Raw genomic sequence first — 23,891 nt, 5'->3', positions numbered from 1 at the left:
GGAACACTGACTGTTTTCATGGAGGCAGTCAAAATCCTGCCCCTGGTTTTGGCTACCGCACTGGTTGGGTCTTCTGGGCCCTCTGGTGTCTGGATCAAGAACAAGATCCCAGTCTTGATAGGGAAGAGTAGGAGGAAAGATACTTAAGCATTTGACGGTAATATCATCATAGGCTGCTCAGACCATGTATTTTCCACATCCTTTTTCTCACTAGTGAGCAGAGATACTGAGCATTCTGTTGAGATTGTCTCCAAACTCCTCAATACAGTGCACCATGTTTCACAAGCATATGGCTATGAAGAGCTAATAAGAAGTTATGTTGGAAATGGGCGTCATGTTCTAAAAAAAGTTTCACCCAAAAGACTTCAGTGTCCAAGCTTCAGTTCCCAGAGGCACCAAGGACTGGATCTTGGAACTTTTGAGAATAGATTCAACCACCATGGAATGGAGAGGAAGCTGCTGCTTCTCAAATCTGGAAAGCCTTCTGGACTCTACACATATGGTCAGTCTTTTTGTTAATAGGTACTACAAAGAGGGAGATCTCCCACTTGTATGTCCTTCAAGATTCTGTGGACAAGCACTGTCAATAGCCTCTTTGGGGGAAGGGAGTCAAGAAATTGGAGGACATTCAATATTTCTGACTTGGATTCTGTGTAACTTAAACAGAACTATTTCAGCCATTCCCTCACAAAATCAATGAATGAGAGTTCTGGTAGGGATTCCTCTCTCTCTTTCTCCCCCCCCCCCCCCCCCCAAAGGACAGAAGTGTGACAAGCAAATTGCACAGTCTTTGGAGAAAATGTGTGGCTCATAGACAGAGTCAGATCAACTCAAAATATACCACAGAAGTTTTAGTCCGTGCCTATCTCCATATACTGACAACAGAGTCAAGCCTTGGGCATAACTATCGTGACACTGAGGTTCTCTGAATTCTTCAGTGAAGCTTCCTCACCCTACACATTAGACATTGACGGCAGTGTGGCAGAAATTGATCCCAAGGCCCTTTGAGATCTGTGTTAATGCTTCCCATGAAGTCAGTGCATGAGTCTCAAGGATTGGCTGTCTCTCTGCATCAACACTGGTGGTGGCCATCTCTGAAACTCCCATGGTTACCAAATTAATGTACCTTAAGACAAGGGCAGTCAGTTCAGAATTCCTGCCTTCTGAACCTACTGGCAATCTGTTGGGGCTTTTGAGTCAGCCCTATTGCTGTTTATCTGATTAAAGCTAAATACGCTGTGACCAGAGGGGTCTGCATGGAATGTATAAAATGGAAGCAGAGACCTTTGCAGTGTGAGACCACCACAGAACTCTCATGAGCTTTTGGAAAGTGACAAAATCTGACATGGGCAATGATGGATGGTGGTGTAGCTCCATTACTCTCTGCTTGCCCACCAGGAAAACACTAACATTATTACCCTGAGATTTTTAGCCCCTAGTGAAGGTCACAAAAGTAAATTAATGGTGATAGTACCTTAAAGTAATAAAGCGGTGATTAAATCCAACTATAGTTTCAAGAAGTAGGATTTTCAATTCATATTTACTTACCATACATGTGTACCCAGAGTACAGTGAGAACTAATAGGATTCTCAATGTCAAATACTTGTTTTCATGTGGCAAGGCAGAACAAATCTAACTTATTCCTAGACTGACCATGCCTTGTGTCCTAAACAGTTTCCTATTTTAATTAAGATGGGTGACACTGACTATTGTAGCCATAAGACAAGAAAGACTCATCTAAACCTAAGAAGGTTGAAGGTCACCAAAAACTTGGAACTTAGCTGAGGGAATAGCCAACAAGGTTATTTCAGTCTGAAGAACTGAGGTCAATCGCTGGAGGGAAAAATGAAAATACAGAACATCAAAAGGGGTCATTTACTAATGGCTACCACATGCTAATATTGTTATCACATGCTAAGCATTACTAAATGACCTTCCCAAATATAAACACATTAGATTCATGTTCACTAATTTTTGGTCAGAGTTAAGTATCCAATCTCTTAAAACAGTCATAATTGCATGTACATATATATGACTGCCAACTTTTATTTAACTTGTGCAAGTATATGAGCCTTCTTTTCTAGTGAAATACTGCTATATCATAATGAATTAAATAAACAGAGCAAACTTAAGGCTCTATGTTTGTTTGCTAGCACAATAACCTGTTCTAACTGAAAGTAAACCATCTTTTCTTTTATCACAGAGCCAACCAACAGCATATGGATAAGAGATATCCAAAAATAGGTGCCCTAAACAGTTTCCAGACTAACAACTGTTGAAAATCATATGCTGTTACTCAAAGAACAAACCGCCGGCTCAGGTTTCAAATTAAATGAGCTAACACTGTCCTCTATGCCAATTTGTATGACTAAATGAAAACAAAGCCTTTATCCTTCTCCTTCAGCAATGCTTGATGTAGTAGAAGTTTTAAGTGTATTCTCACTGATTACATGTTCATTTTAGCTTCTCCCTTTTGGAAGAACATTTAAGTGTAGGTGTTACCCGTATTTAACTTCTGTATAGCTTTATTTTTATTATCTTGAAGATGTACTATTGCTAAACATCAATACAGATGAATTATGGACACTCCTGCATGCTGTTTGCATATGCTTCAGGTACTTGGAAATGAACTTAACCAGACAGCAAAATTTTAAAATGTTCCATATCTCCATTATGAATGGTTTATTCAAGTGATGCACCAAAAAGAAAACACTTTGACAAAAATAGATGCTTTTTGTTACATTACGCATTCAAGCTACTATAAATGTTAATATTTTGATACTTTAAGAGACAGTGTGATTCAATCTAGTGTTTATTATATGTTATGGAAGGTACACTTGCATTTCAAAAATTGAAAACATATAAAAAGTGGTTAAAGGATAATTTATCAACATCTGATAAATGCATAAGAATGTTTATGTTTCTCATACCATACAGCAGCGTACAATGTAGTGTTAATGCCAAGGGGCACTATGAACATTAGTTAAAAAAAATTCATACTATGCTTTATACAAATAACAATTGCTGCCTTTGAAGAATATTGGAAACAACTGCTGTCTCTTTAGTGTTGAGAAGTCTTACACCATTTTTAATAATACATAACATTACTGGAGTACTTATTTGGAAGAAAGTTTTGAAAACAGATGTAGAATTGTTGTAATAACTCCACAGAATGCACAGAATCATCCAATTCTCCCCCCCACTCCCAAGAACAACAGTACAGATTTATATCTCTCCTTAGAGGAAATAATTTACACACAGATGAAAGTTAGAATTACCCATCTAGATTAATCACTTAATACATTTTTTTTCTCTTCTTGGAACTTAACAAGCAATGTTTTGCATGATTAAATATAAAAACCATTGTTGAAGTAGTGTGTGTGTGTTTTTTTTTTAAATAGCAAATGTTGCTTAAAAAAAAATTCAATGATAGTGCAACCTAAATTAACCAAAGATTATACTGTAATACAACCGTATTAAAAAAACCACTAAACAAATACAATTTCATGAAAAAGTACATTTTAATCCACAAAACCGTTTGTCAGACCCAAAGAAAAACACTGCTGTTTTTGAGAAAACTGAGGCACATGGATGTGTGCTTAGTCTTGAGTAGGTCAAGCATCTATGCAGAAGATGCAACACTTTGCTTGTAGACTGCATGGTATGCATTTCTCAGCAAGACATAAGGAAAGCAAGACTCCAAAAGATCCATAGTCAGGAATGGAGACTCCTGCACAATCTGTGAAAACACCAAGAACATGTCAAAATTCTGCCAATGAAATTGTGACATTTTCATTGGCTTCTCTGGTGACTATATGCAGCCATGCTATAAAGTTGGAATAAGTAAAGATAGAGTCGCCAAGGCTACAAAATGCAAAGTACCGTATTTTTCGGACTATAAGACGCACTTTTTCACCCCCAAATTTGGGAGGAAAATGGGGGGTGCGTCTTATAGTCCGACTGTAGTTTTAAAAGCACCGTAATTCTGTTTTGCAAGGTCCCTCTCTCCCTCCGTTTTGCAAGGTCCCCCCTCGCTCCCTCCAAATTTTAAAAGTTTTACCTGGTCGTGGTCGAGGCAGCAAAAAGCATGCACGCTGGGCGCGTCAGTCTTCCGTTCTGATGTCTCTCTCAGCTCTGGTCCCACCCTCAAGGGGTGGGACCAGAGCAGAGAGAGAGAGAGAGAGAGAGACGTCAGAACGGAAGACTGACGCGCCCAGCGTGCATGCTTTTTGCTGCCTCGACCACGACCAGGTAAAACTTTTAAAATTAGGCGAGAGCGAGGGGGGGGGGGGGGGAGGACCTTGCAAAACAGAGCGAGAGAGTGAGGGGGGACCTTGCAAAATGGAGCGAGTGAGGGAGGGAGGGAGGGGGGACCTTGGAAAACGGAGGGGGAGGGAGAGGGAGGGGGGGCCCCCTGGAAAATGGAGAGATTGGGGGCCCTGCATTTGGACAAGATGCACTGGACCATAAAACGCACCTAGGTTTTAGAGGAGGGAAAAAGTGTGTCTTATAGTCTGAAAAATTTTTTTTTTCCTATTTCCCTCCTCTAAAACCTAGGTGCATCTTATGGTCCAGTGTGTCTTATAGTCCGAAAAACACGGTAACTAATACTACAACATGTCTCCTTCAGTGACATAATCTAATTGTATAGGTTAAGCAAATACATGCCAAAGCTGACCACTTTAATGTTTGCACAAAGACACATCATGACACTTCCACAAATGTCAAATCTGTTTTTATTCCTCAGCCTTTATTTGCACAATTATGCTCTGTGATGTCACCTATTTTAATGCTGGATCAACTTTGACAGGAGTTTTAAGGCTGCTATAACCTTTGCTAGTATTACTAGACAACACTAGAAGACGTTAAAGCTCAATGCTGAAATACTGAGTGCTCTAATTCTTAAGAATGTATTCTCATAGTATCAGAAAGTATTTCCAAAGACCAGTGAATTTTAACTGGAAATATGTTTGTTCAAACCCATTAAATGGAAATGTTCATTCAAAACTCCATTTTCGATCTGAAGCCCAGCCTTGAGTTGTCACAACAATCTGCATGTACACTTACCATGTCTAGCAGTAAATAAACAGACTCTCGATTTCTTGTAGTGCTTTTATCTGTCTCCTGGCCAATTTTCAACAAACTGGAAGAGGCAAGCTACATAGAGATTGATAAAAAGTGTGTGTTTAAAGGCAGTTTCTGCTTTGCAAGTCACTGTTAACTTCACTTACTGATACAACCATGAGCTATGAAGGTCTCCCCTGTATTGGTGTTTTATGTATGTTTTACACGAACACCACCTTTAGAAATATTTGAGATTCTTAATACTACCAGAAATATATCCATGTAAAGGAATGCATACCACACGTTTACAGTACTAGATTAGGAAAAATCCAACTATCACTGGTGCTGTGTAAATCACAAGCTATAAAGTTATTTTTGTTCACTTTGATACTTTTCCGAGGGGCCTCTTTTACTAAAGCTCCTAGCTATTTAAATCAATCACTCACTTGTGGGGGGCTAACCAGAGATATTCAATAGCAATTATCCAGTTAGTGCCACCGAATAACCCTGCTAACTAGTCATACACTAACCGACTAAGTTGGGGGTGGGCCATGGGCGGAGCAGCAACTTAGCTGGTTAGCAATGATATTCAGTCCGCTAACCAGCTAAGTAATCACAAAGTTAGACAGCAAAACAGCCATTCTAATTTTATACAGTCAGTTAACTGGTTAATATCTAGGTTAGCAGCTGGATATTCAATGCAGGGAGCTGCACATGCCCCAGCACTGAATATCTGGAGTTAGTTTGGTGTGCAGCTGGAAGCAGCTTACTAACCACTTACTGGCATGAAATGAATATCACTCCCAAGCCAAGTTATTCAATTTAGTTACATATGAGGTGTACATGCATTTGCATCTCATTACTATATATCCTGCAGTGTTACAAGAATATAAAGTGTGTTACTGCCCTTTAGCATGTATTAAGAGGCAAATAATGTGAATTGGGTCCATAACGCACCTTAACTACCCCACTAAATCTGATAAATGCATTAAGAATGTTTATCATACCATACAGGAAGATATATCATAATATGCTTTTTTGAGCACAAGGCCGTGCAGAATAATGTGGGTACTTTTAATTGAACATGCTGGGCAACTTCAAGCCAGCCTATGTAAAAAGCCATTTACATAGAAACAAAGAAAAATGTAAGCAGATAAAGACCATATGGCCTAAGATAGCTCATGGTGACTAGTTATCTTTATTACATTTGTAATTTTTTGAAACTTCAGCTTGCAAAGGTATTCTATACTTGATTTCGCTGAAAGACTGTCTTGTCTGGTTAGTACTGTATCTATCACAGATAAAAACCATATGGCCTATTCAGTCTGTCTGTCCATCCATGCCATCTACTTTCCCTACAAGTCCCTTAGAGATCCTATGTACTCTCCCAAGCTCTCTTGAATTCAGATACTGTTTTTGTCTCCACCGCTTTCACCGGGAGACCATTCCATGAATTTATCACCCTTTCTGTGGAAGAAGTATTTCCTCAGGTTACGTCTTCCTTTTCACCTTCATCCTATACCACTCATTCCAGAGCTTCCTTTCAACTGAAAGAGAGTCGCCCCCTGTGCATTTATGCCACATAGGTATTTAAATGTCTATCATATCTCCCTTCTTCTGCCTTTCTTCCAAAGTATGCATATTGTGATCTTTAAGTCTTTTGCCATATGCTTTATGACGAAGATCATTGACCATTTTAGTACCCATCTTCTGGACTGACACCATCCTGCTTATATCTTTTTGAAGGTGTGGTCTCTAGAATTGTACACAACATTCTAAATGAGATCTCACTAGAGTTTTATATAGGTGCATCATCATCACCACCTTTTCCTCCTCTGAAGTGGCTTTGAAAATTGTCCTCTTAATTTTGACCAGGAAGGTATTCAAGTGGCTGGCTACAAGAGATTCTGCTAATTTGAATAGAAAAGGGAGACAGCGATGAAGTTGATAATTGGATATGGTGGGCCGATATTCAGATCATGTGAAATTGACAAATTTTCACCCAGGTCTTTCCGTGGGGGCGGGGATATGTAAATTCTACACGGGACCTACACATGCACACTTGCCTATCTAATACGATAGCTAAAAACTACAAGTGGTTACTTCCAAGGCATATTACAACATACAATTAAACATTCAGTACAGCACTGAAAACTATTTCCTTCTTCCTGCCCCCTCCCCCCCCAGTGCCCCTTCTCCTACTGCCTATACTACCCCCAGGCTCACCATCCCTTATTAACTCTAGTTCAAAAACTACTTTTAAACAAGGCTCATAAGTCACACTGATTTGAAAACTCCTGGATGAATCAAACTCTTTCTACAGCATGAAGGGAATTTGAGGCCAACAAGGAACTGCCAAAGGAACTCCAGAATAAAGCTATTCAAAAGTACAGATTTAGGTCCAGGTGCACTAATTGCCTCCTATCTTACTGACCCCGCTGCCGCTCACTGATTTTTAGAAAGCCAGACATGCAAGAAGGAAATTGCATGCAAATGAGCTACTTGCTGTTAGCTCATTTGCATGCGATTTCCTCCATGGGGGGGGGGGGGGGGGGAGCTAGTCGGTCAGCTAAGCATGTGCAGCAGCCAATTGCTAAGAGTGACTGCTCTGCGCATTTTTCAGACAGCTTTCATACATGTAGATAAGCTGCGTGTATGAAAAGTAGCCTTTTTTTTCTGTAAAGTGAGGGAGGGTGGAAATCGGGAAAGTGCAAGGAGCGCCACTTATCAGAAGAAAGCCAGCATTTACTCAGGACTGCTAGCAGCACTGAGAGGCTTCTTATGGGTGAGAGTCTTTACTTGCGGAAGCACTCCGGTTCTCAAAGCCCTTGTCATCACACACCGCCATCAAGAGTGGGGCCCGCACATTCACTCCCTTGCTCCTCGGGAGCTCGTGCCAAACATATTAGTAGAAGGGTGGTGTTAAAGTGGCTGTGGTTTGGGGATCTTGCCTCTCGCCAAAAATCAGAAGTGAAAGCTACTAACGCAAGGGAGCGTTTATATTACATTGTCTTTAAAGCTTATGTCCACCTACTGGTTTTACATGTTAGGAACCAAGACCCCTGCCCCTGGAGGCTTAAATCTAGGAAGTAGTAGCAATGTAATAAGACGTGATGACATTGCGGGGTGGAGTTAAGATTTCTTGTCGCCCTGAGCCTGGGAGCGTTATAAAAACGTAGCATCACGCATGGGTGGAACAAGCACAAAGATGGCAGACACCGATGCAATTGGAGAAAATGCTATGTACTTGAGGTATGTGACTTGTTTAGAAATGTTTTCTGACCAATAAAAGCAATTAAAATAGGCTGATTGTATGTTTTATTCTTTAGTTAAATAACGGACCACACCCTGAGGCAGCGAATTGCGAAACATGCCGCATGTAGGTGGAGGCGTCCGTGTTCTGTGTTTTATGCAACGTTTGTTGGAAGATTTGCAAGTGATAAGAATTAAAGTTGTAAAGATGTTTTAAAGCATGAAGACATAAGCTCAAAAGAATTTTCTACATATAAAGAATAAAGTTTCAAATGGTTGGAATACAAAAAGAAGTTTTGGATTGAATGTTGTTATAAAGTGACAATGATTGAACAGCTGGGTTTCAGATTATTTATTCTAGCAGTACCGGCAGTGTCTGACTACTTATTAAATTTTCCATGCTAATGGTAGGAGCAGCTTCTGTGCATCGCTATGCAAAACGGCTGTGCATCACCTTGAATTGTAGCTCATTATAATAGTTTTACATATGATTTTTGCTAGTTGTTACCGTGACAGGAAAAGAGCTCGGAGAACCCTTTTGTGAATATCTTGTTGTACCAGCGTGTACCAAGGGTGGGGCGGTCCGCCCCGGGTGCACGCTGCTGGGGGGGGGGGGGGGGGGGGGGGGGGGGGGTGCAGAGAGCAGCCGTACGGCTCTCGGCTCTGCTGGTTCCCTGCTCCCTCTGCCCTGGAACAGGTTACTTCCTGTTCCGGGGCAGAGAAAGCAGGCAGCCAGTGGAGCCGAGAGCCGTGCGGCTGCTCCCAGCAGCTAAAAATGCATCGGGGGGGGGGGGGGGGGGTGCACATCGGCGATCCACCCCGGGTGCCATCCGATCTAGGATCGTCACTGCGTTGTACTCCTTGCTCGCTAGGTTTAGTGCATCTGGCCTTACCATAAGCATGTCAGCAGTAGTCAGATATGACAATATCTTGTGGGAGAAGACTAAGAAAATTTCAGCATGCTCAAATATCCCTTAGAGCATTGTCAGTTCCACAGTTTGGCATTAAGACAATGCCTTGGTCAGGCTGTTCCTCCAAAATAGCAATGGCTGAGAAAGGCCACTGTGAAACACTAAGATTATTTGAAAAGAATTACCAAGAACTCTGGCTGAGAATAAGGAAAATGTTGACCCTTCAACAATTTCAAAATGACTTCATTAATACGGCCTGCATGGGAGGGTGGCAAGATGGAAGCCACTGTTGAATAAAAACTGAATAAGCAGCTGCACAGCAGTTGAATATAAACACTTAAGGGATACTGTACAAATCTAGAGGGTTCTGTGATTGGAGACCACAGTGAGATTTTTTGATCTCAATACTAAGCAATGTAAAACAAACACAGCAGATCACCCTTCTAACACCATTGCTACAGTAAGGAATAGTTTGTAGAAGTGGGGACAAAGAGGCTTCTGAAAACCAAGGGAAAGATGATGATGCAAATACAGGCAGATTCTGGAGAAAACCTGTTCCAGGCTGGCATACATCTTGGGACTAGGGAGAAGATTCACCTTTTAGCAGAACAGCAATCCTAAGTGTAAGAAAAAGCAACAATGGAGTGGCTTAACAAAGTGAATGTCCTTGAGTAGCTCATTCAAATCCAAGAACTGAATCCAATAGATCTGTTAGGTGATTTCAACATTCATGTTGATGAAATAATATCTCTAGTAAAAGATGCATTAAAAAGATCAATGACCTTATCCAATATATGAATACGTTAACACATAATACTAAATCTAAGCTGTGTCCTGCATTATTTACAAACACACAATCCATGGCATTGACCCTCATATCTTAGTACAGGGGTTTCTCAACCCAGTCTGGTTTTTCAGGACATTCGCAATGAACATGCATGAAATAGATTTGCATACAAAATGTATCTCATACATATTCCTTGTGGATATCCTGAAAACCTGACTGGTTAGATGTGTCCCAAGGACAGGGATGAGAACCAAATATTCAGTGCTATTTAACCAGCCAGAAACGGCACTGACTGGTTAAATAGCATTTTGGCGCCTAACCGGGTTATCGCTGCCTAATTTGTTGTCAGCGTCGAAAAGATAACTGGCTACAATGCACGATAACCAGCAATATTCAGCACTGATCAGCTAAATTTAGCAGCCAAATCGGACCACATAAATAGCAGTCCTATCTTTGGTTGCTATAAACTTAACCAGCCAGCGCTGAATATTCACTTTGCCGGTTATCGTTTGAGCAGGCCAAAAAAAACAACAACCCAAAAATGGATATTCAAAGCTGGGCACTGGAAACAGACCGCCACTGAATATCGGGGGTTAGTGACGATTGCGGTATTTATGTGGGCTGCTTCCCGTGGTCTGAATATCAGGCCCACTATATCCAATTATCAGCCCATCACTGTCCTCCCTTTTATAGTCAAAATAGCACAATCCTTGTAGTCGGCTACTTGAATACCTTCCTGGAATACACCCCCATGTCTTGTACCCCAACCAAACCGGCTTTCATAATCATAAAACTGAAACAGCTCACAGTTATGCTTAACTCTATAAAGGCAAATCTAGACCAGGACAAAACTGTGCTCCTCTCCTCTTGACTTCTCAGCAGCATTTGACCTAGAAGGCTACACCATTCTCCTTAATAGACTTCAGGAAATTAAGTGATGGAACAGCTTGACATTGGTTCTACTCTTCTCTCTCACAGAGATTTACTCAGCAATATGGCAAGACACCATCTCTGACTCCTACTCTCTTATCTGAGATAAGGTGCAGGGATCTCTCCTGTCTCTCATCTTATTCAATATATTCATGGCCCCTCTAGCCAGTCTATGTTAGAATAGACCCTGTTTATATATGCAGATGACATACAAATTCTGACAGCTATTCCTTAATACAAAATTGGCTGACATTGCCAACTGGCTGAAATCTAATCAGATGCAACAATCTTTAGTAAAACAAAGGCCCTCGTTCTTTAGGATTCAGAATATGATTCCAATGAGCTTTACTGATACCTCAGATACTAGAATGCCCATTACAGAATCTGTGAAATTTCTAGGTGTAATTGAAGAGGCAAAGTTAGGCTTTTGTCTAACCTATCTCCTCTGTTACTAGAAAGTGTTTCTTCAAACTATATCTGATCCATTCCATTGAACATTTTAATGTATAAGAAAGCATTACGAATCCTTGGACACTCATTAGTAATTACTAGTTTTGACTACTGGAATATCTTTTTTTCCGGGCCTTCATATAAGGAAAATTAGACATTTACAATGGAAGCAAAATGTTGCAATAAAGATTATCACTGGTGTCCAAAAATATGAACTTTTGAACTGGGTTCTCATCATTTGGGTGATAAAAAAATCTAGTTCAAAAGTTCAGGATTCTGCTTCGCACAGTGGGAATCAGAGAGGACAAAAAGGGTTCTCAAATAGCTTGAAAACATGTGTCCTGCTGAAGAATCCAGGTCCGGGACACAACGTCTCTCTGTGGTGAGTACATGAATCATGGCTACACGCCATAACTGCTCAGAAGGATGGTCCTTAAAGAGACAAGCCTTAAGGATCAGCATCAGCACCTAGGACCAGCTTGTCCCTAGGGGAGGGGAAGGGATGAGGCTGGGAGGAGATTTATAGTTGACAATTTGAGTGAGTACTGGCAAGTTATTCTGTTTCTGATGTGGTTTCTGTTGCTACTCATTCAGTAAAAAAAGGATTTAAATACAAAAGATCCTGAACTGCACAAATTCAAGTTACTTAATTTTCTATTTTATAACTGGATAAAATATACATACGGCCAAAAATTCTTTAAGACGATCCTCAATGCTTCCTTTGTGAATGGTGAACAGGGCTGCAGCAATCTGGTTTATGGCTTTGGCCAGGCAATGTATATTGTTGCAGTGCCCTTAAAACATGAAAACAAACAAAAACAAAAATTCAGTAAACTAAAATGTCATGAAGACTCTGTAGCAACAGTGTAACCAACCTGTGTAACAATTGCTTTTTTTTCTCATCTCTATTAATGTTTGACATCTCATATTCAGAAATGTAAATTATATAAAATTGTTTTGTTATATAATATGATATATATATATATATATATATATATATATATATATATATATAAACACATCATATTATATAACACTTTCATGAACATAATAATGCCACAATAATGCGATGGAGTAGCCTAGTGGTTAATGCAGTGGATTTTGATCCTGGGAAACTGAGTTCGATTCCCACTGAAGCTCCTTGTGACTCTGGGCAAGTCACTTAACCCTCCATTGCCCCTGGTACAAAATAAATACCTGACTATATGTAAACCGCTTTGAATGTAGTTGCAAAAACCACAGAAAGGCGGTATATCAAGTCCCATTTCCATTTCCCTTCCTAATTTCTACAGAAAGTTTCTGGTGATCCAGTCTCTTAACTAGTACATTGCACAACACTTTAGTTGACTTGAACCCACAAATTATGATTGATATGTGCAATATGGTATACACATTTTAAATTTTGTGCTTAACTACTTCTTAGAAAAATTGTTCACTTAGATCAAAACTTTTATAGAAGCATACCAAGGACAACACCATAAGGACAACACCATCAAAATAATCCGATTTTCTAGAATCAGAGTGACACAAAAAATTACATCCTTCTGAGACCTGATACTACAAATGCAATTAGATTACAATTAAGTCATACATACCGCTAAAATCCCCTTTCCAGGGTTCAGTGCTGTTTACAACATTAGATTACATTAAATAGTACAATGCATGAGAAAGTCGGAGGTTAGACTGTGAGAAAAAAATAGAAACGAATCGAGAAAGGAATAATAAACAGACTTCGATGGCATAGGGTTACAATGTGGTGGTATTTCAAAAAGCAGTTTTGGGGAAAACAAAGTTGTTGTTTTTTTTAACTTCTTCCTAAAGCTAAGGTAAGTTATCTGTTCTAATAGCAATGGGCAAGGAGTTCCATAGGGATGTTACAGCCACAGGAAAGAGAGAATTAAGTCTTCCGAGATCTATATCCCTTGTAAGTTGGAGAGAATAGGACAGCTGGTCTTTCAGTTTCTTTGATTGGGCCAGGAATAGTGATGATATATTAATCAGCAGGCAGGATGTGATGAAGGAAAAAATTTGAAAAACTATGTAGTCGGCCTTGAAGCTTGATTCTTTCCGTAATAGGGAGCCAATGTAGTTTAGCCAGGTGTACGATTGTTATACAATGTTAAAGGGGGTAAAAGTCAGAATTACATGTGCAAAGACCCAATTATCCAGTATGATAAAGAAATGTGATTGCTTTTTTAGTCCACCTGAACAAATGAAGTGCGAGCTCCAGAAAGCTAGTTAAAACCCCCCCACTAAATATATCCAATAAAAAAGTATCACCTGCAGCAACCTTGAACATGACGTTATTGGAACTAAGCGTGTAGATCTGAGCTTAAAACGCAAACATGGTGGAACCTTATGCAGTATAAAATCATGCACTTTTTTTCCTGCTGATGATCAGCTCACTATGGTTAAATAATTTGGCGAATTACACAATGACCTAATGAAAAATCATATACTGCTCCCTTGTGAGTCATATGGAGCAACTCCTGTAATGTCAACTCCGTTTAATATTCAGATCTATAAGCTAGAGGGAACGTGATTACTTTCCAGACACTACACTGTCTAATACCAAGTGTGCCTGTGTCACATTTCTCATAATTCAAACTAAAGTCACTTTCCCCAATTACACCCAAAAAGAGTGCAATCTATGTATGCCCCACAGACCCAGGTACAAAAATTAGGGACAGAGAAAGCACCTGTACATAACATATAAACCATGTTGGTCATACTAAAGGCAGTATACGAAATGTATTACCCTTTACCCATTAAGCACTAACTATAGAAGCAGACCGAATTTCAGGTTCGGTGCAGTGCCAAACCAACCCAAATCCTTTTTTTGTCTTGTTTTGGTTTTGGCCAAAAGGCAATTTTAATTTATGGCCATAGTTTTGGCCAAAACTGCATTTTCGGTGAAAGTAAAAAAATGTGTGTTTTGACCTGTTCGTCTCCCTTCCTTCTTCTCCCAAACAGGGTCTGTTGGGTATGAAGATGATTTAGCACTTTAGTCCAACTTGTGCCGTGTAGAAGCTAGATTCTTTTTTTGTTTAAATTTATTTATTAACACATTTCTTGGTAACAAAATACAACTCAAAAGCTATATAACTACAGAAAAGTCCCCTGCAGCAAGAAATTTGTACTAACAACCTTAGGTACAAGGCAACGTGGAACATAGGGGACCTTAATACCCCCCTAACCCCCAGCAAACTGCAGAGGTGACAGGGTAAAAGTCACAAGAACAAGTCCAGATAAGAAGACTTGAATCAAGTATCCAGTCGGTCTTTTCATTTAACATAGGGATCCCAGGGTCAAAGAAAATTCACCCAGCGATTCCATTAAGTGCTGTTAAATGAGACATCCTGCAAATAAAGTCCACTTTAGTTAAAACTTGTGATCAGGACTTTAAAAAGGGTTTCCTTCAGGCCGCAGCCAATAACAGTCTAGCTGCTGTAGCGGGTGGTAGATCACAGTAAGCGGAGTTAATTTTGCTTCACTGTGTCTTCAGGCGCTTGAAGAATCCATGCAAGAGTGTTGTTTGGATTTGTGAATATAATCAATTGGAAGAGTTTGTGGAAAATGTAACAATATTTTTGGATAATAAACAACATTTTTTCACTTTCAGCTTGGTTGAGAGATCTTTTTGGATTTTGCTTTTTCATCTGATCCAGAGGTGGACAGAGAGTGGTCTGGGCCCCCCACCTGGCCGTGCTGCTGCCCCCCCCCCCCAATGGCTGCACACAACACCCTCGCTGTCCCGGGTCCTACCTGAAGGGAAGTGATGGTCTGATTGGGAAGGGGGGGCGGGGAGCATGTTCTTTCCTGCCCGCTGTGCTGCCGCTATTCCAAAATGTTTTCAAAATGGCAGTAGAGACTTCCTGCGGTACTCTCATGGCTCACAACAGTCTTGCGAGACTTCTGCAGAGAGTCTTGTCTGCCATTTTTAAAATACAGCGATGCAGTGCAGGGAAAATAGCAGCAGCACAACGGACAGGAAAGAACATGTTCTCTCCCTCTCCCCCCCCCCGCCGCAGAGGCCACTGGATCACCAGTGGCACTTTTTAAGGTAGGACTGGGGAGGGCTGTAGTGTGTGGTGGGCATCTGGGCACAGTCTCCGGGCCCTCAGGCACTGTCCGGTTGCCCAAATGGTCAGTCCGCCCCTGATCTGATCTAGTTTCCTGTATGATTTGGTAATAGTTGACATGGAGGAGGCCACATCCTATGGATTTCTGGAGGGGCGATGCAATGTCATCATTAACCAAGCCAAAAACCATATCTCAGTAGACCACTGCTTGATGGCAGCTCCACCAAATATGAACAAAGGTGCCCCTATGACCGCAGGCCCGCTAGCAGGCAGCCGAGACATGACCACACATTTTTTGTAAGTGAGCAGGAGTACGATACCACTGATACAACATTTTGTAACCATTCTCCACTAGACTGCTAGCAATTGAGTGTTTGTTTTAGAAGGTGTTTGAAGATTTTATCTCAAACCTTAGGAGCACAGGTACAACCTAAGTGACCTTCCCAGAGAGGAATATATTTAATAGGTGGGGAGAGATGTACCAAAGCGTGGTAAAATCTAGAAATACAGTTCATCTCAGTACTCCTATTCACCACCATTACAAAATGTATCATCATGTTCTAATTCTCATTTTTTTTGTTTTTACCTATAGTTCTGTACAGAATAATTAAAACAATAAAATTTATAGTGGTGCCTTGACTGACCCATTTCATCACTGCTTTATCTACCTCCTTTTTACCTCTGGTCTTATCTTAACAGAAGCAAACAGGAAGCAGACCTTTTAGTGCAGGAAGATGAAGGAGAATGTTGGCTACGGTTAACTGGAATCTTAAATTTAAAAAAAACAAACAAAATAACTGTCAACTATTTCTCAAAACAAGAAATGTCAACTATTTCTCAAAACAAGAAATGTCAACTATTTCTCAAAACATGAAATATCAACTATTTCTCAAAATATGAAATGTCAACACCCGCATACCAGGAACGTAAAAAAAACCCCAACCCATCACCCTTACCAAATGACACTTATTACTGTCTTAGCCATACTAAAGCCATGATTTAAAAATTTAATTGTTGACATCATCATACCTTCAATAGCAGGGCTGTACTGGGACATCAAGTTACTTGCCAATGTTGGCAAGGACACTGCCACAAATACCATGAGAAGGCAGGCAATTTTGTATTCTTCTTCTGGGCTGATGTTTTCTGAAAGTGATAAAAATATTTTTACTTAAAGACGAACAGCAACCATTCCTAAGATCATTTATTGTCTTTTTAAATAGGTCAATGTTGGCCCGCTGATTAATCTGTAAACAAAATGTAATATTAGACAAGGAAAATCTATTAAAAACATAACACTATGTTTAAATTACTTCTTAATTTATTTAATGAACAAAGGGGTAAATACTTTTTCACATCACCAGATATATATAGATATCTATTTTGGTAGCAGAGTGTGTGTAAATTAAAGGTGCAAAATCTTTTCTTCTTCAGATTAGCAGGAGAGATTTTACCATTAGGGTTTCTATTTACCCTTAAAGGAAAAAGGAAATGCCAAAATGAACCACTTTCAACTCTTACAAATGAAAATAAGAATTAAAATACACGTACTTTAGTACTTATACGGTCTGTGCCAGAGCCGGTGGTGGGAGGCGGGGATAGTGCTGGGCAGACTTATACGGTCTGTGCCCTGAAGAGCACAGGTACAAATCAAAGTAGGGTATACACAAAAGTAGCACACATGAGTTGTCTTGTTGGGCAGACTGGATGGACCGTGCAGGTCTTTTAATGCCGTCATCTACTATGTTACCTCTCTCTCAACTATTTACCAACTTCTCTTTGGAGTCACTATGGAGAGAAAGGCAACTAGACTAAAAGGATTTTCTTGAAAATTTTACACACACTTGGAATGTTTTACCACCATGTCTTGCTAAGCTACTATCAGAATTCAAATATAGACATGTATTTGCAAAGAAGAAATAATGGTAAGAAGACAGCATCATTAAGTAACAGAGCTGGCTGACCAGCAGACATTTCATCAATAAATCAAAAACACTCTGAATAAACCAAATTCATAAAGGGAGGATATTCCGAGTTTTTCAATTTTTTCATAGTTTTGCTTGGTTGGCTACTGGGTCCTTCCTAGCTCAGGTACAGTGAAGATGCTCTCCTGTAGCAGGTGTTCCCCAAGGACAGAAGGACACATATAGGTGACGTCACCTGATGGAACCCCAGTACAGATGCTGCCTAGCGTTCTAATTTTCTAAAGGCTTTTGGCAGCCTCGCCTGCACATATACAAGTAACTTCCCATCTACCTCAACCATGCGGGACCAGGCAGTTCCACACATACAAGCATAGCTTCCTGCTTGCTTCAACCGTGCAGGATCAGGCAGTTCAATACAAAAGGTTAGACAATACCCTCCCACCTCCTCTAGGAGCTGTATGTAGCAATATGTCTTCTGCTGTCCTTGGAGAATACCTGCCACAGGTTTATGTTTATTTGATATGCCACCTTTCTTCCAGGGATGTCAAAGTGGTTTACAAAGTTAAAATAAAAACATCAAATCCAAATAAATACAACTCCAGTATTGATAGGAAAGACTGAACACTCATACTAATTCTAATAAAATATAACATTAAAAAAAGTTAGGAAAGACCATAGGGGAGGGACAAGCAAGGAAGGGAATGGAGGGGGGGGGGGGGGGGAATAAAATAAATAAAACAGGCACCAATGGAGCCTGTGTAAGCTAATAAGATCATTGCAAAGTATCATCTAAGATTACAAAAGCTTTCTGAAAATAAAGCGAATGCTACATACCTGTAGAAGGTATTCTCCGAGGACAGCAGGCTGATTGTTCTCACTGATGGGTGACGTCCACGGCAGCCCCTCCAATCGGAAACTTCACTAGCAAAGGCCTTTGCTAGTCCTCGCGTGCCCATGCGCACCGCGCATACGCGGCCGTCTTCCCGCCCAAACCGGCTCATGTTCGTCAGTCCCATATGTAGCAAGACAAAGACAAGGGAAGACACAACTCCAAAGGGGAGGCGGGCGGGTTTGTGAGAACAATCAGCCTGCTGTCCTCGGAGAATACCTTCTACAGGTATGTAGCATTCGCTTTCTCCGAGGACAAGCAGGCTGCTTGTTCTTACTGATAGGGTATCCCTAGCCCCCAGGCTCACTCAAAACAACAAACATGGTCAATTGGGCCTCGCAACGGCGAGGACATAACTGAGATTGACCTAACAATTTATCCAACTAACTGAGAGTGCAGCCTGGAACAGAATAAACATGGGCCTAGGGGGGTGGAGTTGGATTCTAAACCCCGAACAGATTCTGAAGCACTGACTGCCCGAATCGACTGTCGCGTCGGGTATCCTGCTGCATTGCAGCTTTGCAAATCTCTTCAATAGTGGCTGACTTCAAGTGGGCTACCGATGCTGCCATGGTTCTAACATTATGAGCCGTGACATGACCCTCAAGAGCCAGCCCAGCCTGGGCGTAAGTGAAGGAAATGCAATATGCTAGCCAATTGGATATGGTGCATTTCCCCACCAGCCACTCCCCTCCTGTTGGGATCAAAAGAAACAAACAATTGGGCGGACTGTCTGTTGGGCTGTGTCCGCTCCAGATAGAAGGCTAATGCTCTCTTGCAGTCCAATGTGTGCAGCTGACGTTCAGCAGGGCAGGAATGAGGACGGGGAAAGAATGTTGGCAAGACAATTGACTGGTTCAGCTGGAACTCCGACACAACCTTTGGCAAGAACTTAGGGTGAGTGCGGAGGACTACTCTGTTATGATGAAATTTGGTGTAAGGGGCCTGGGCTACCAGGGCCTGAAGCTCACTGACTCTACGAGCTGAAGTAACTGCCACCAAGAAAATGACCTTCCAGGTCAAGTACTTCAGATGGCAGGAGTTCAGTGGCTCAAAAGGAGGTTTCATCACCTGGGTGAGAACGACATTGAGATCCCATGACACTGTAGGAGGTTTGACAGGGGGCTTTGACAAAAGCAAACCTCTCATGAAGCGAACAACTAAAGGCTGTCCTGACATCGGCTTACCTTCCACACGGTAATGGTATGCACTGATTGCACTAAGGTGAACCCTTACAGAGTTGGTCTTGAGACCAGACTCAGACAAGTGCAGAAGGTATTCAAGCAGGGTCTGTGTAGGACAAGAGCGAGGATCTAGGGCCTTGCTGTCACACCAGACGGCAAACCTCCTCCATAGAAAGAAGTAACTCCTCTTAGTGGAATCTTTCCTGGAAGCAAGCAAGATGCGGGAGACACCCTCTGACAGACCCAAAGAGGCAAAGTCTACGCTCTCAACATCCAGGCCGTGAGAGCCAGAGACCGGAGGTTGGGATGCAGAAGCGCCCCTTCGTCCTGTGTGATGAGGGTCGGAAAACACTCCAATCTCCACGGTTCTTCGGAGGACAACTCTAGAAGAAGAAGGAACCAGATCTGACGCGGCCAAAAAGGAGCAATCAGAATCATGGTGCCTCGGTCTTGCTTGAGTTTCAACAAAGTCTTCCCCACCAGAGGTATGGGAGGGTAAGCATACAGCAGACCCTCCCCCCAGTCCAGGAGGAAGGCATCCGATGCCAGTCTGCCGTGGGCCTGAAGCCTGGAACAGAACTGAGGGACTTTGTGGTTGGCTCGAGATGCTAAGAGATCTACCAAGGGGGTGCCCCACACCTGGAAGATCTGGCGCACTACTCGGGAATTGAGCGACCACTCGTGAGGTTGCATAATCCTGCTCAACCTGTCGGCCAGACTGTTGTTTACGCCTGCCAGATATGTGGCTTGCAGCACCATGCCGTGACGGCAAGCCCAGAGCCACATGCTGATGGCTTCCTGACACAGGGGGCGAGATCCGGTGCCCCCCTGCTTGTTGATGTAATACATGGCAACCTGGTTGTCTGTCTGAATTTGGATAATTTGGTGGGACAGCCGATCTCTGAAAGCCTTCAGAGCGTTCCAGACCGCTCGTAACTCCAGAAGATTGATCTGCAGATCGCGTTCCTGGAGGGACCAGCTTCCCTGGGTGTGAAGCCCATCGACATGAGCTCCCCACCCCAGGAGAGACGCATCCGTAGTCAGCACTTTTTGTGGCTGAGGAATTTGGAAAGGACGTCCCAGAGTCAAATTGGACCAAATTGTCCACCAATACAGGGATTTGAGAAAACTCGTGGACAGGTGGATCACGTCTTCTAGATCCCCAACAGCCTGAAACCACTAGGAAGCTAGGGTCCATTGAGCAGATCTCATGTGAAGGCGGGCCATGGGAGTCACATGAACTGTGGAGGCCATGTGGCCCAGCAATCTCAACATCTGCCGAGCTGTGATCTGCTGGGACGCTCACACCCGCAAGACGAGGGACAACAAGTTGTTGGCCCTCGACTCTGGGAGATAGGCACGAGCCGTCCGAGAATCCAGCAGAGCTCCTATGAACTCGAGTCTCTGTACTGGGAGAAGATGGGACTTTGGATAATTTATCACAAACCCCAGTAGCTCCAGGAGGCGAATAGTCATCTGCATGGACTGTAGAGCTCCTGCCTCGGATGTGTTCTTCACCAGCCAATCGTTGAGATATGGGAACACGTGTACCCCCAGCCTGCGAAGTGCCGCTGCTACTACAGCCAAGCACTTCGTGAACACTCTGGGCGCAGAGGCGAGCCCAAAGGGTAGCACACAGTACTGGAAGTGACGTGTGCCCAGCTGAAATCGCAGATACTGTCTGTGAGCTGGCAGTATCGGGATGTGCGTGTAGGCATCCTTCAAGTCCAGAGAGCATAGCCAATCGTTTTCCTGAATCATGGGGAGAAGGGTGTCCAGGGAAAGCATCCTGAACTTTTCCTTGACCAGATATTTGTTCAGGGCCCTTAGGTCTAGGATGGGACGCATCCCCCCTGTTTTCTTTTCCACAAGGAAGTACCTGGAATAGAATCCCAGCCCTTCTTGCCCGGATGGCACGGGCTCGACCGCATTGGCGCTGAGAAGGGCGGAGAGTTCCTCTGCAACTACCTGCTTGTGCTGGAAGCTGTAGGATTGAGCTCCCGGTGGGCAATTTGGAGGTTTGGAAATCAAATTGAGGGTGTATCCTTGCCGGACGATTTGGAGAACCCATTGGTCGGAGGTTATGAGAGGCCACCTTTGGTGAAAAACTTTCAACCGCCCTCCGACCGGCAGATCGCCCGGCACTGACACGTTGATGTCGGCTATGCTCTGCTGGAGCCAGTCAAAAGCTCGTCCCTTGCTTTTGCTGGGGAGCCGAGGGGCCTTGCTGAGGCGCACGCTGCTGACGAGAGCGAGCGCGCTGGGGCTTAGCCTGGGCCGCAGGCTGTCGAGAAGGAGGATTGTACCTACGCTTACCAGAAGAGTAGGGAACAGTCTTCCTTCCCCCATAAAAACGTCTACCTGTGGAGGTAGAAGCTGAAGGCTGCCGGCGGGAGAACTTGTCGAAAGCGCTATCCCGCTGGTGGAGCTGCTCTACCACCTGTTCGACCTTCTCTCCAAAAAAATTGTTCGCACGGCAAGGCGAGTCCGCAATCCGCTGCTGGATCCTATTCTCCAGGTCGGAGGCACGCAGCCATGAGAGTCTGCGCATCACCACACCTTGAGCAGCGGCCCTGGACACAACATCAAAGGTGTCATACACCCCTCTGGCCAGGAATTTTCTGCACGGCTTCAGCTGCCTGATCACCTCCTGAAATGGCTTGGCTTGCTCAGGAGGGAGCTTGTCCACCAAGCCCGCCAACTGCCGCACATTGTTCCGCATGTGTATGCTCGTGTAGAGCTGGTAAGACTGAATTTTGGCCACGAGCATAGAGGAATGGTAGGCCTTCCTCCCAAAGGAGTCTAAGGTTCTAGAGTCTTTGCCCGGGGGCGCCGAAGCATGCTCTCTAGAACTCTTAGCCTTCTTTAGGGCCAAATCCACAACTCCAGAGTCGTGAGGCAACTGAGTGCGCATCAGCTCTGGGTCCCCATGGATCCGGTACTGGGACTCTATCTTCTTGGGAATGTGGGGATTACTTAAAGGCTTGGTCCAGTTTGCCAGCAATGTCTTTTTTAGGACATGATGCATGGGTACTGTGGACGCTTCCTTAGGTGGAGAAGGATAGTCCAGGAGCTCAAACATTTCAGCCCTGGGCTCGTCCTCCACAACCACCGGGAAGGGGATGGCCGTAGACATCTCCCGGACAAAGGCCGCGAAAGACAGACTCTCGGGAGGAGAAAGCTGCCTTTCAGGGGAGGGAGTGGGAACAGAAGGAAGGCCATCAGGCTCCTCGTCAGAGAAATATCTGATGTCCTCCTCCTCCTCCCACGAGGCCTCACCATCGGTATCAGACACAAGTTCACGAACCTGTGTCTGAAGCCGTGCCCGGCTCGACTCCGTGGAACCACAGCCACGGTGGGAGCGTCGAGAGGTAGACTACCTCGCCCGCACTGGCGAAGCTCCCTCCGCTGACGTCGTCGGGGAGCCTTCCTAGGAGGCGACCGCAGTTGGTACCGCAAGCGGCACCGATGTCAGAGACCTCACCCCGGGCAAGGGGCCAGCCGGCGCCTCACTCGACGGTACCGGTGGCGCAAACACCCCCGGTACCGGAGGGGAAGGGCGCAACAGCTCTCCCAGGATCTCTGGGAGAACGGCCCGGAGACTCTCGTGCAGGGCGGCTGTGGAGAAAAACATGGAAGCCGATGCAGGAGTTGAAGTCAGAGTCTGTTCCGGGCGGGGAGCCTGTTCCGGGCTGTCCAAGGTGGAGCGCATCGACACCTCCTGAACAGAGGGTGAGCGGTCCTCCCGGTGCCGATGCCTGCTGGGTGCCGACTCCCTCGGTGACCCAGAGCTCTCGGTACCGACGCGGGAAGGAGACCGGTGTCGATGCTTCTTTGACTTTTTCAAACGAAGCATGTCACCGGAGCTTCCCGGTACTGACGAGGAGGACGTAGAATCCAGCCGTCGCTTCCTCGGGGCCGAGGCCGAAGAAGGTCGGTCTCGGGGGGGCTGTACCGCAGGAGCCCTCAGGGTAGGGGGAGACCCACCCGAAGGCTCACCGCCACCAGCAGGGGAATGGACAGCCCTCACCTGCACTCCAGACGAAGCACCACCGTCCGACGACATCAGCACTAGTGGAAGTCCCGGTACCACCAACGCAGACGCAGCCTTCCGATGTCTCGGCCCCGACGATGCAGAGGGTCAATGCCTCGATGCAATCGATACAGTCGCAGCCGAGGGCAGAGGTCTTGACGACGTCGACGAACTCGATACTCCCGGTGCCGATGCCAACGAAGAGCCCGAGAACAAAACGTTCCACTGGGCCAATCTCGCTACCTGAGTCCTTTTCTGTAAAAGGGCGCAAAGACTAGAGGCCTGCGGGCGGTGCCCAGCCCCCAGACACTGAAGACACGACGCGTGCCTGTCAGTGAGCGAGATTACCCGGGCGCACTGGGTGCACTTCTTGAAGTCGCTGG

General features: G+C 43.8%; 1 protein-coding gene across 1 annotated transcript in view; it reads right to left on the bottom strand.

Annotated features, from left to right (window-relative positions):
- Nucleotides 1–2,649: 2,649 nt before the first annotated feature.
- NCKAP1 (NCK associated protein 1) overlaps nt 2,650–23,891 on the bottom strand; it is a 234,916-nt gene continuing 213,674 nt past the window's right edge. The window contains exons 28-31 of the mRNA XM_030209048.1: nt 16,507–16,623; nt 12,080–12,189; nt 5,069–5,158; nt 2,650–3,740 (exon numbers count right to left, since the gene is read on the bottom strand). Of these exons, the coding sequence (XP_030064908.1) occupies nt 3,624–3,740; nt 5,069–5,158; nt 12,080–12,189; nt 16,507–16,623 (434 nt within the window). The 3' untranslated portion in view covers nt 2,650–3,623. The remainder of the gene's footprint in view (nt 3,741–5,068; nt 5,159–12,079; nt 12,190–16,506; nt 16,624–23,891) is intronic.

Source organism: Microcaecilia unicolor, chromosome 7, assembly GCF_901765095.1.
Source record: "Microcaecilia unicolor chromosome 7, aMicUni1.1, whole genome shotgun sequence".
NCBI lineage: Eukaryota > Metazoa > Chordata > Amphibia > Gymnophiona > Siphonopidae > Microcaecilia > Microcaecilia unicolor.
This window is presented reverse-complemented; position numbering and strand designations above follow the sequence as displayed.